The sequence below is a fragment of the Taurulus bubalis genome (genome assembly GCF_910589615.1).
Source record: "Taurulus bubalis genome assembly, chromosome: 5".
Classification (NCBI taxonomy): Eukaryota; Metazoa; Chordata; class Actinopteri; order Perciformes; family Cottidae; genus Taurulus; species Taurulus bubalis.
The window spans coordinates 7,817,625-7,829,996 of record NC_136593.1 but is presented as its reverse complement, the minus strand read 5'-3'; the positions used below and the strand labels follow the sequence as shown (position 1 = coordinate 7,829,996).

The following is a 12,372-nucleotide window of genomic DNA, read 5'->3' as shown; positions in this document are numbered from 1 at the left end:
ATGGACTTCACTTTCAGTTTTTCCTGTTCGTCACAGATGGAAGATAACTGCTACCTCGGATTATAAGACGTTTGCATAAATACTGTTCAGCGGGGATGTTGGTCAGCCTCACTGCACCATCAGGAACCTCTCGAACAGGTGACCCACACATGTAAAGGCGAACACATGATATTTAAGAGACGAAACTTTGCATCCTCCGTGATATCTTGGTTGTCAGTTTGTCTCTGTTTCCTTCCAACGCAGGTCCCATATTGATTGGGGAAAAGCACATCATTGTGCAAGATGGAGACCACAGTGTTCACCTGTTGGCTCCTGTTTCTTCTGTTCAGCCCAGCTGTTCCCATGTGCTTTCCCACTGACTTCACCCTGTATGTGGAGAGGCCTGAGTGTGACTACTGTGTTGCGATCAACACAACCATCTGCATGGGATTCTGCTACTCCAGGGTGCGTATCTCCTCAGTTCTCAGTTGTTCTCAACCTTTTTTATAGTGATGTACCCCCTGTGAAATATTTTTTTCAGCCGAGGACCCCTTGTCCAGTGCAAAGCAATTTTGGTTGAAAAAAAGATGTAATACACAGCGCTGTGCCATCAGTGTCTGATTTAACATGTAATATATGCAATTCAGTTTATGAACTTACACTTTTATTTTATTGAATATTTATTAAATAACACATTTTCAAGGATTTTTTAATGGATGCTCATTTTAAATATGAAAAAAAAAATCTCACTTAGATTATCATTTGTTCCTTCAGATGGAATAAGAAGAACACTGAAAATCTGTCATACATTAAAAAATAACAGATGTAAAGGTTCATATCATGTTGTTTATGCTTATTGAAAGGTTCAAAGTTGTATTTGATATTAGGTCAAGTCACATACAAAATAAAACACAATTTTTTTCCCTTTTTTCCCCCTTAATTTTTCTGTTGCAAACAAGCCAGCAAATAAGGATTTGTGTTCTCTAGGAATTGAAACGTATTGTTGATTCATGTGTTTTTTCTCGGGTGAGCAGGACAGCAACATCAGAACGATAGTCGGCCCACGCTTCCTAATCCAGACCGGCTGTGCCTACGACAAGGTGGAATACCGCGCAGCAATACTGCCCGGCTGTCCCATCGACTCCAACCCCGTCTTCAGCTACCCGGTGGCTCTCAGCTGCCACTGCAGCGCCTGCAGGACCGACAGCGATGAGTGTGCGCACAGGGCCAGCGTGGGCAGAGCTCGGTGTACCAAACCAGTGAGACGCATCTACCCGTACCCTGGCCAGAGCACCTACCTGACCCCTTTCTGATTCCCCCCAATGTCATCGAGGTGTTCAAGTTACCGAGCTGAAACCGCATGAACCATGAATGTTTTGACACGAGACAGCAGTCATTCCTTAGCTTGTTGTGGATACAGTGATAACTGTCTGTGCTAGTACTTATTGTACCTGCCTGTGTTATTGTGTCTTTGTTGCGCAGCGTGTCTGTGCTGCTGCTCTGCTTATCAGTTTACAATGTGGGGGTTGATCCCGGTGCGTATTTTTTGTCGGCGTCATTATTTATCCTCTTGTGTGTGTGTGACTACAAGACGTATTATGTTTACTCTGACAGGGATACTCTGAATGCAACACGATTAAAGCTGAAGTCTCTAAATAGCTCTCTGACTAAGCCGTGCTTTATTTAATCACATGCTGGGCCGAACTATACTGTAGCTTTGTGTTTACTGAACACACACGAGGCCATGACGCTCCACAATGTCACCCCTGGATATTTTCCTCAGCAGTGACTGTGGGAGGCACATGATTGCTGATGCACCGCCTCTTATTAAATGGATTATCAGTGAGCCACAAAGATCAGACACACGCCGCACAGAAGAGCCATCAAACGGCAGAATTGCAGTGTGACTTGATCTGTTGAATCATTTTGTCTCATCCCGAAGTAGAGCTTATACGTGTAGTTTCCCATTCTCAAAGGGAATTTGGGAAGACAGCTGTAGCTTATTAATAGCACAGCAGTTCAGAGTGGGAGAATGTATCATGAGTTCATCATGTGGCGCTCGGTGACATCACTCTCTCCTCACATTGTTTTAACGGATATTCTGTCAGTGACAGTTTATGAAAGTGTCTCTGTGTTGAAAGGGAAAAAAAGATTATTAGGACGGTTACTGTATGTAACTGAGCCCTGTTGGTCTTGTTTTGTTGGTTGTGCGGCTCTGACGGGTTCTCGCATTTAGTCAAATATAAAATAGAATAGAAAGCCGGTGAAATCATTCATTTTGAATGGCTGCCTCACTTTGTCAGTCAACAGGAGAGCTCACCATCTGCACGACTCTCCATATCAAGTTATGCCTTTAGGCCGCTGATGCCTGACAGGATTCATGAAATGATAAACCTTGAATCAACTTTGAAGAGGAGGAGGAGGAGGTGTGGTCTTTTGGGGCAGAAGTGGACTGAACTCGATGAATTCCTCACTGTATGAGGGGGAAGTGTGGCTGAAAAACCTGTTTGCAAAGAGCTGAGTCACTATCACCTTGAGAGGAAGCTTGTACAACTTCTGACAACCCGACACCCTCATTAACCTTCCAGTCAGCTGACAGAATGTCCATTCTGGGATTTTTCGTCCATTGTTTATGTCTCTGTTTACTAGCGTCAATGGCTTGTCTTCCTTTGACCCACTGTGTTAAAATGTGGTTAATTATATTAGAGCAATGGTTTGGATCATATTATTATAGGGTATATATATATATATATATATATACACGTTTTTTTCAGAGCGCCATTTTTCCATCTCATAAATGAAAAACATTCCTGCCTACAAAGATCTATATCCTTGAGCATGACTTTACTCATAAACCCACATAACTGGAGGCTTAATTATGCTGTGAATTATATACGAACACTTGACCTTATATAACTCTAAAATCATCAGACGGGTATGGCACAATGGTTTGAATTGCCCAGCTGAAATTCCCTGTGTGTGGTGTTTTGAAAACCCTAATACCCAAATGGAAAAAACAGTGGATGAAATGGAATTTGCTTCCATCAGCAGAAGCAGCCATGTGGCACACATACCACTCTCTCATTCAGACAAACCCTACAGTTTGTTTGTGTTGTGTTTATTCAACTAGAAAAAAATGTGCGTACCATGCTATGGGGACGGCAAAGTCTGTAGGTCGGTTTGTCTGTCCACCACTTCAGTCTAGACGGAAATATTTCAACAACTACTGGATAGTTTAATATCAAATTTAGTACAGAAATTCACTGTCAGCTCCTGATCCCACTACTTTTCTTTTCGTGCCTTTGGTTTTTAGTGTTACGGATATACCTAAACATCTACCCTATGGATTTACACAAACGTTTCTGCAGACGTTCATAGTTCCCAGACTATGTGTCCCAGGGCTTTTTTGATCCCCTCACCATTCGTCGAGCACCATCGTGAAGTTCACTTTTGCGATTCTGAAAGTAATTTTTCCACAACTGCTATGAAATTCGGTACACACATTCATGGTCCCTTTGGGATGGATTGGAAGAACGTTGGTGATACCCTAATGTTTCCATTTAATTTAAAACTGTAAAATGAATGACATTTGCAGCCTTAGCTCATGCTCACAGCTGATTAACATGCTAGCATGTTAAACTAAGATGTGTTAGCATTAAGCTCTCAGACCCACCTATGTACAGCCGAACAGAGCTACTAGCATAGCTTAATATTTGGCTGGACCTTGTAACTGTGCCTTGGTGCTGCTGTAACAAATTTACATTATGACTGTTTTTTTTAATGATTTAGTTTGCTTTAATCGCACATACAGGATTGTTTATTGCAAAAAGATATATACAAAAGATACTGATCAAAATAGCCCAAGTATAATAGAATATAATGTAATCAAACAAGTGAAGGACAGGTTCCCTAATGGGTTAAAATGTGTCTGAAACCAAACCAAGATAAACCAGTTTAAATTCTTTGGCATTTACATTGTAATTGTATATTTTGCCCAAGGCACATGCAATTGAAACCTATTCAATTGACCAGATGGTCTGATAAAACATTTAAAATACTCCTTTGAGTAATTCGATTGGCCACCCTTTATTCCAGATTTAACCTAGACAAGAGATTCACCAAGTTTGTCTCATCACATCAATACTTTTCTATTTAAACAAACATTCCCCCCAGGTGAAATCACAGTCGTGCTTCTCTTTTTCAGTAAAACCTGCTTCTTTTATGGCATGCAAACTAAACCGCATCTGTCAGAACAATTAAAACCAGAGCTTGAAGACCAGTATGTTTCCCAGGCAACTCCTTGCTTATACTCGTGTTGTACACATACCTGTGAGTGCAGTGCCTCCCTTGCACATTAACAGACACGATGAGGGTGGTGAAATTTGTTCAGCTTTGCTTTTCTTGTTTAATCTGTGCGTCTTTCTCTGTGTATGTGTTGCATTCCCTGCATGTGTACGTCACCAGTTCCATCATACGAGGATGACATGAAGGAATTAGGCCCAATGACTTACATTAAAGTAGCAGTACCAGAATCTAAAGTTTACAAGTACAAGTTCTGAATATAAAACCCTTGGTAAAATGTTATATTAGTATTATCAGCAAAATGCAGTAAAACATATCAACACTCAAATAACGTATAATGCAGGATAATGTTACCTATAGTTATGTATTACATCGTTTTATAATCATTAGGCTACTAATGCATTAAGCAGGTAAAGAGGGAGCTAAATGTAACTATGTGGTGTAATGTTGTGTAATTTATCTGAAACAATGTATTGCGTATTCTAAACCTATGATGTGTTTTGTAGGTAAAATATCCATTTTTAAAATAACTAGCAACTATGTCTGTCAGATAGTGGAGATACAAGTTAATTATTTCACTAAAATGTAGCACAGTAGATAAAAGTACAAGTACTCAAGTGCCTAGAAACTGTTCTTTAATGCATTGGTATGCTCAGTTACTTTCCACCCCCACGGTAGATTAGGATGAAGTCATCTCTCAACTTTACCAGAATGTTCTTAACACCATGATGATCTCAACCCGTAGATTTACAATGGGACTTGGACTATCTTAACTTGTCAACAGGGTTTATAATGAATGTTAACATGATCCTTGATCATCTGATTCTACATTTACATTTATATACAAAAGATACTGATCAAAATAGCCCAAGTATAATAGAATATAATGTAATCAAATAAGTGAAGGACAGGTTCCCTAATGGGTTCAAATGTGTCTGAAACCAAACCAAGATAAACCAGTTTAAATTCGTTGGCATTTACATTGTAATTGTATATTTTGCCCAAGGCACATGCAATTGAAACCTATTCAATTGACCAGATGGTCTGATAAAACATTTAAAATACTCCTTTGAGTAATTCGATGGGCCACCCTTTATTCCAGATTTAACCTAGACAAGAGATCTCATCTCATCAATACTTTTCTATTTAAACAAACATTCCCCCCAGGTGAAATCACAGTCGTGCTTCTCTTTTTCAGTAAAACCTGCTTCTTTTATGGCATGCAAACTAAACCGCATCTGTCAGAACAATTAAAACCAGAGCTTGAAGACCAGTATGTTTCCCAGGCAACTCCTTGCTTATACACGTGTTGTACACATACCTGTGAGTGCAGTGCCTCCCTTGCACATTAACAGACACAATGAGAGTGGTGAAATTTGTTCAGCTTTGCTTTTCTTGTTTAATCTGTGCATCTTTCTCTGTGTATGTGTTGCATTCCCTGCATGTGTACGTCACCAGTTCCCTCATACGAGGATGACATGAAGGAATTAGGCCCAATGACTTACATTAAAGTAGCAGTACCAGAATCTAAAGTTTACAAGTACAAGTTCTGAATATAAAACCCTTGGTAAAATGTTATATTAGTATTATCAGCAAAATGCAGTAAAACATATCAACACTCAAATAACGTATAATGCAGGATAATGTTACCTATAGTTATGTATTACATCGTTTTATAATCATTAGGCTACTAATGCATTAAGCAGGCAAAGAGGGAGCTAAATGTAACTATGTGGTGTAATGTTGTGTAATTTATCTGAAACAATGTATTGTGTATTCTAAACCTATGATGTGTTTTGTAGGTAAAATATCCATTTTTAAAATAACTAGCAACTATGTCTGTCAGATAGTGGAGAAACAAGTTAATTATTTCACTAAAATGTAGCAGAGTAGATAAAAGTACAAGTACTCAAGAGCCTAGAAACTGTTCTTTAATGCATTGGTATGCTCAGTTACTTTCCACCCCCACGGTAGATTAGGATGAAGTCATCTCCCAACTTTACCAGAATGTTCTTAACACCATGATGATCTCAACCCGTAGATTTACAATGAGACTTGGACTATCTTAACCTCAAGATCCAAGGGGACTGTGCCTTGACCCCTCCACCGATTTGAGGGGTAATCCCTCCAAAAAAAACACGTCTTTAAATGTCCAACTTTATGCAATTGTATTTATTTACCTTTCACCATAATCATTTAAATAAACGTTCGATGAACAATGGTTTCTTTCACCGTCCACCCCTTCAACGCCCTTGCTGCTATCTGATTGGCGGATAGGAAGATTGACGGCTTGGCCTTCCAATGAAACAAGATCACGTCCAAGGAGCCAATCGGCTGCGGGCATGTAAACTGTCTGAGCGGTGACGCGTTATATTTCCGCTCCCCTCTAACAAACTCAGTGGAAATTTCCACTCTCTCCTCGCCGCTATATGAGCAGACAGCCCTGCCGCCCGATTCACACGGAAACAGAAGTAGCGGTTTGAAACAATCTGACAGAATTACTACAAGACAATCTTTTGGTGAGTACAATTCATATGTATGACGTAGTCTGTCTTTAAGTTGTTCGAGGTAAGCAGCTCCTTCACCTTTAGGGTCGGTGTGGGTCTGAACGTGTATCTTTGCGAAACTAACCAGCGTTAAAAACACGAAAGCAGCGCCTCTTCACTTCTTTATTTCTCTCTTTATGAAACAATTATGTGTGGAAATAGTTTTTGCGCTTTATCTCTAAATATGTAACGTGTTTTTTTTTGTTGCATTGCTTGAAACATGAATGCACAATCCTTTCTTTGAAACCGGATAAAGGTTCATTTTTGCAAAGATGATGGAAGCTTCTTATCTTTGGTTTGCATTGACTGCAATGTGTTCCCCACTTTAAAAACTCAGTTTGCAAACCAAGTTGGTCTCATTTCACGCCTCAACCTGCATGTTAACGTTACTTTGAAGTCTATCGACATGAATGGAAGTTGCCAATGCCCATGTGTGGCGTTCCGGTATGCGCGTTAGGCCACGCCCACGTTAGGGCACGCCCACGGGTTGTACTACTCATTCTGCAAGTAGCTGAGCTCCCGTGACTCTGATGCGCTTTCGATAATCCAAAGCCTCTGCTGTGGCTGGGATAAGGTCCATGCACGTCACAGGCTGGGTACTCAGGAAGCTTCTCCATTCTTTGGAATAACTCCCATTTTCTCTTTTGTAGGACCCTACTCTTTGATTTGACTGAAGAACACTTGGATCTACAAGCACTACCTGTTTTACACTTCTGTCTTTACTTATTTCAAAGGCATCATGTCTCAGAAGCAGATCAGGTGAGTCTCATACACGTGGTATATATTTAATTGGTTTTCATTATTGGTACCAGAGCTAAAACAAGACATTTAAAGACATTACCATGGGCCTTAGGAAAAATGTGATTGACATCACAGTTCACCAAGTGATGGCTTGCATCTTAATAGGTGATTTTTGAAAACATACTTTCCATTACTGATTACTCCACTGATCTTTAATAAAAAAATTATAATCCTTTGATCTGTAATATTAAAAACGGTCCTCCACTGTTTCCCAAAGCCCATAATATGACTATAATGAGTTAATAATGCCATTAAACGATACAAAATATCAAATCTTCAACATTAAGAAACTGTCATTGATTTATTTGTTTTGTCTCATTTTAGCCTCCCAGCTAAGCTCATTAATGGCGGCATTGCTGGCATTGTTGGGGTTACTTGTGTCTTCCCCATTGACTTGGCAAAGACCAGGTTGCAAAATCAGAGACAAGGTCAGCAGGTCTACAAGAGCATGTAAGTGTTTTTAGCTCCTTGCACAACAACACCCTGTGCATTGTCACTACCATCCAGTTTTTGCTGGTCTCAGGGGTTTGAATGTATGGATTTAGGGGAATTCCTTACTTTATGCACCATGAAATGAGGCGATCCAAATGCCCTTTGAAGGGTGGCAATGTTCTGCTCCATTTACCCGCCAAGCGAGCGTTGTGTTAATGTAGAAGAGCCGCTCGGTTCATTGAGTCTTGATAAGCTATTATCGCGATCAATAACTTAATAATTGGACCTTTTTTTTTTTTTGTCAAACGTTTTTCTAATCAACTACATTTTCCTTTCTTGTTCTGCAGGGTGGACTGCCTTGTCAAGACAGTCCGATCAGAGGGGTACTTTGGCATGTACAGAGGTAAGAGTTATGCTCATCTGAATATTAACAACCAGTAGGCTTGAACATGTAAAGAGGATTAAATGAAGTAGAAAGTAAGATCTCTCTATGCTGAGATTGAACATTGATTAGTTTGTTCAGATACAGTGTGCTTAGATTGCATCAGTTGCTTGATTGACTTTAAAGTATAGTTTTGAGTTAGAATAATGAACTAAGTTATAAAAGACAAGAGGCCAAAGCGGCTCATGTTTTTAGCTTGTTTTTAATAGCAGTCATGCAATAAGTAAGAAAACACTGTTTAATTTAATTAGCAGTTCATTGATTTTGATGTCGAAAAGAAAGATAAAAATCTTGTGAACATAGTTAATTATGAGAAAAATGGAGACCTTTTTTTTATACTGGGTCTCTGCTTGTGTGAGGAAAGCTGTTTGTTTGCATCTGTGTTTTTCATATTACAGACGTGGGTCCCCCTGGGATATTGAAGGCTAGCCGATAAGGCGCAGCCACGCTGGAGGCAAATCATATAATGGTTCTTACAATATTGCTCTATTTAAAACTATAGGCACACGTTTTTGTTTTGCCATCTACATGTTCTGTAATTTGACTTCTTGTTAATAACTACTTGGCTGTCTCTTCACTGTCCTGTCAACTTGTTGTCAATCCTTGATTTCTCGACTATGAAGACGTGTCCCTGCAGACTTTGGTTGATCTTTTAAAAATGACTGTGGCGGACTACTTTGTGGTTTATTTCATGACCAACAGTCTCACAGATCAGCTTTTAGGTTTGCTTAAAGTCTGCACACACAGAACATAGTCAAGGATTCAGTCTGTCCTTTCACTAACATCCTTTCACTGTTAGCTACTTACTGACGTGTAGCTTTTCTTTAGAACCAGACTTACTTTCTTAAAGTTTTCTCCATACAAAGTGGGCTATTTTTCTTTCTTTTTCTTACTCATTGTACTTCACACACTTTGTTTGCATTTTCCTCTGGTTATTCATCGCCCTCCTTACTTCCCCTTGTTTTTTGCTCGTCTCATTTTCCTTTTTAAAACTTGTTTTTGTTTAATTTCTTTTGACATAATCCCCCTCCATCCTCATGTCTGAAGATACTGTATATTGAACATTTGTCTTGTATGTGTGTAGATAAGCTATATGATGGACTAATAGACTTGTAATGCTAGTGGAGGGGACTATTTATGTTCATGTGCTGACTGAGAACCCGTTTGTGACTTGAATGCTAACTGCGTGTTTTTCTTCAGGCGCTGCTGTAAATTTGGCCCTTGTCACCCCTGAGAAGGCAATCAAGCTGGCTGCTAACGACCTCTTCAGGCATCACCTCTCCAAGGACGGGTAAGCCGGATCACCTCATAAAATCCTCATCTCGGGGAAATAAGGTACCATCGGTTGTGTTCCTGAATACTTCTCTTCTATCGCTTTACAGGAAGGGGCTGACTGTGTTTAAAGAGATGCTGGCAGGTTGCGGTGCCGGCATGTGCCAGGTGGTCGTCACCACCCCGATGGAAATGCTCAAGATACAGCTCCAGGATGCAGGCAGAGTTGGTGAGAATCTTACAACATCGATATAGAGAAATCCTCCATGTGTGCGCTCGACTCAAATCGGTATCATCGTGTGTTGTATATTAACATGTTTTTTGTTTGCTTTCGAAAGCAGCCCAGCAGCAGAAGCCGGTCATGATGTCTCCCACCAAGCTTGTGGCCACCAACACCGTGATCCGCCGCTCCTACAACTCCGGCACGGTGGTCTCGGCACCTCGAGCCGTATCGGCCACACAGATCGCAAAAGAGCTCCTCCACAAGCAAGGCATCCAGGGGCTCTACAAAGGGCTGGGGGCCACGCTGATGAGGTAAAACGATGAACTGGAACTGTGGCAACTTGTTAGACCAGTTGCTGCCCATCAGGTTTTCAGTCTAACACGTTTTTTTTGTTTTATTTCTTCCAGGGATGTCCCCTTTTCCATGATCTACTTCCCATTGTTTGCCAACCTGAACAGCCTGGGTAAACCCAGTGCCGAGGAGACGTCCCCCTTCTATTGGGCTTTCCTCTCCGGCTGTGTGGCAGGTTCTACTGCCGCGGTGGCTGTTAACCCCTGTGACGGTGAGTTTGAGACCAGTATAATGTAATATTACGTTGTTCTGGACATTTTTTTTTATTTTCCTTTTCAAAGCACCCCAAAACAGAAAACATTACTATCTGAGAGGGCTAAGTTGTGTTCATGGTCATATTAACGCTCAAATGCTGGTTTATGGACGAGAGCATTTTTTACTTTACACTACAATCTTATCTTCCCAACTTGTTTTTAAATTGCTGAATAATATTGTTAGCATGTTTGTTTCACTTTTTAAATAATTTCTGAGATCGAAATAGATTAGTTAAGTTATAGCCATTAACTAGTCTTTTTTTTTTTTTAAATCAGACTTCCATAGAGAGGAATACATTTGTGTGTGTGGTGCCATCCACGTTTGTCAATTCGCTGGATCATCAGTGAAATTTATCTCTAGAAAAGAGTGGGAACCTAGTAGCAGCACAGTAATGTTTCTAAAAGGAAATTTAAATATTTTGTATTTATATTTTTCCAGTGGTGAAGACGAGACTGCAGTCGCTGAACAAAGGGCCCAGTGAGGAGACTTACAACGGAGTCGTGGATTGTGTGAGGTAAGGCTGTTCACCCACTCTTTCATATTTACATGTGGGTTTTTTTGCGTGTGTGTGTGTGTGTGTGTGAGACTACAAACCAACTCCTCCCTCTGGCTCTCCACAGGAAAATAATGCGAAAGGAGGGACCCTACGCCTTCCTGAAAGGTGCTGGCTGTCGAGCTCTGGTCATCGCTCCTCTCTTCGGCATTGCTCAGGTTATGTACTTTGCTGGAGTTGCCGAATACATCCTGGAAAACACGCCTCTAAACTGCCTGTCGGCTTGAGCGCACGTCGCCTCGCTGGCTATGCGTAGGACCTTCTGAGCGTAGATGGTTGAAGAACTGGCAGCTACACAACATCAGTTTACAGCAACAAACAAATCTAACAGCCAGTAAGGCTAATGAAGACCTGTGATTTCAACTTCTGACAGCTGTGTTGCACTGAAACACTTTTGTGACTTATTCAGGAGGCTGGGGCCAATGTTTGTACTTGACGCTGTTGGCCTTACTGGGCTATGGGGACGCAGAGTTGCAGTGTTATTCTTTCTTTGTCCCCGAGACAGTCCCGTTTCCCTCTGTGAGGGAGGGGAGCTCACTCATCAAAGAGACACGCCCGTTTTTTTTTTTTTTTTTCTTCCATGTTATTACATTTCATATTTAGTACTACTACTTTTTGAATTGCTCAACGCAGCAGATTGTAGTACTTTGTATGTTTTTTTTGTTTTGTTCCTTTTCCGTCACCGTCTCGTTACAAAGCCTTCGAGTTGGAAGGCTTCAGATGGAGACACATGGGGCACAATTTACACATTTTATTGCAAAGGGATTATTTAAAAAAACAATTATTTTCAGTAATAACTTTCAAGTGTCTGTGTTTAATTTCACTGATCATGAACCTTCCTACTGACATGGGACCATATGGTTTGCCAAACCATAACGTGCCCTGTTATATACTTGATATTAGCCCGACAGTTGACTAGTAGTCTGTGAAGTGCAGTATCTTACTACCTGCAGAAACTTGAGATGCAGTTATGCACATTATCCGTTTGTTCGTCCACATTTGTTTGTCCACGTAACCTTTACAATAACTTATGCATACCTGAACCTATACTGTTTTGGGGTTTATGCCTTAACAGAGCAGATATTTCAAAAAAGCATTATTGCTGCGACTGAGCATGAAAACATGACTGTTACAATATTTTGTGATTTTTGTACATACCGTGTATATATGCATTAAACTTTGCAATGTACTCATTCTGTGTTCATGGATTGATTTG

At 40.4% G+C, this 12,372-nt stretch overlaps 2 protein-coding genes across 3 annotated transcripts; both read left to right on the top strand.

Moving 5' to 3' along the window:
- Window positions 1-282: 282 nt before the first annotated feature.
- On the top strand, window positions 283-1,292 carry tshba (thyroid stimulating hormone subunit beta a; the record flags this gene model as incomplete). Its single annotated transcript, XM_079217826.1, has 2 exons — window positions 283-444; window positions 1,014-1,292. 2 exons carry the CDS (start codon window positions 283-285, stop codon window positions 1,290-1,292), a joined length of 441 nt encoding a protein of 146 aa, XP_079073952.1.
- Window positions 1,293-6,712: 5,420 nt separating this feature from the next.
- On the top strand, window positions 6,713-12,350 carry slc25a55a (solute carrier family 25 member 55a). Of its 2 annotated transcripts, none has more exons than XM_079218070.1 (10): window positions 6,713-6,800; window positions 7,478-7,586; window positions 7,953-8,078; window positions 8,408-8,463; window positions 9,703-9,793; window positions 9,885-10,003; window positions 10,116-10,308; window positions 10,405-10,559; window positions 11,042-11,117; window positions 11,224-12,350. In XM_079218070.1, the coding sequence occupies exons 2-10, from the start codon at window positions 7,567-7,569 to the stop codon at window positions 11,381-11,383; spliced, it is 996 nt and encodes a 331-aa protein (XP_079074196.1). In that variant the 5' UTR covers window positions 6,713-6,800; window positions 7,478-7,566; the 3' UTR covers window positions 11,384-12,350. The 2 variants fall into 2 exon arrangements, with proteins under 2 accessions (XP_079074196.1, XP_079074195.1); XM_079218069.1 differs by having other exon boundaries at window positions 10,113-10,308.
- Window positions 12,351-12,372: the final 22 nt, after the last annotated feature.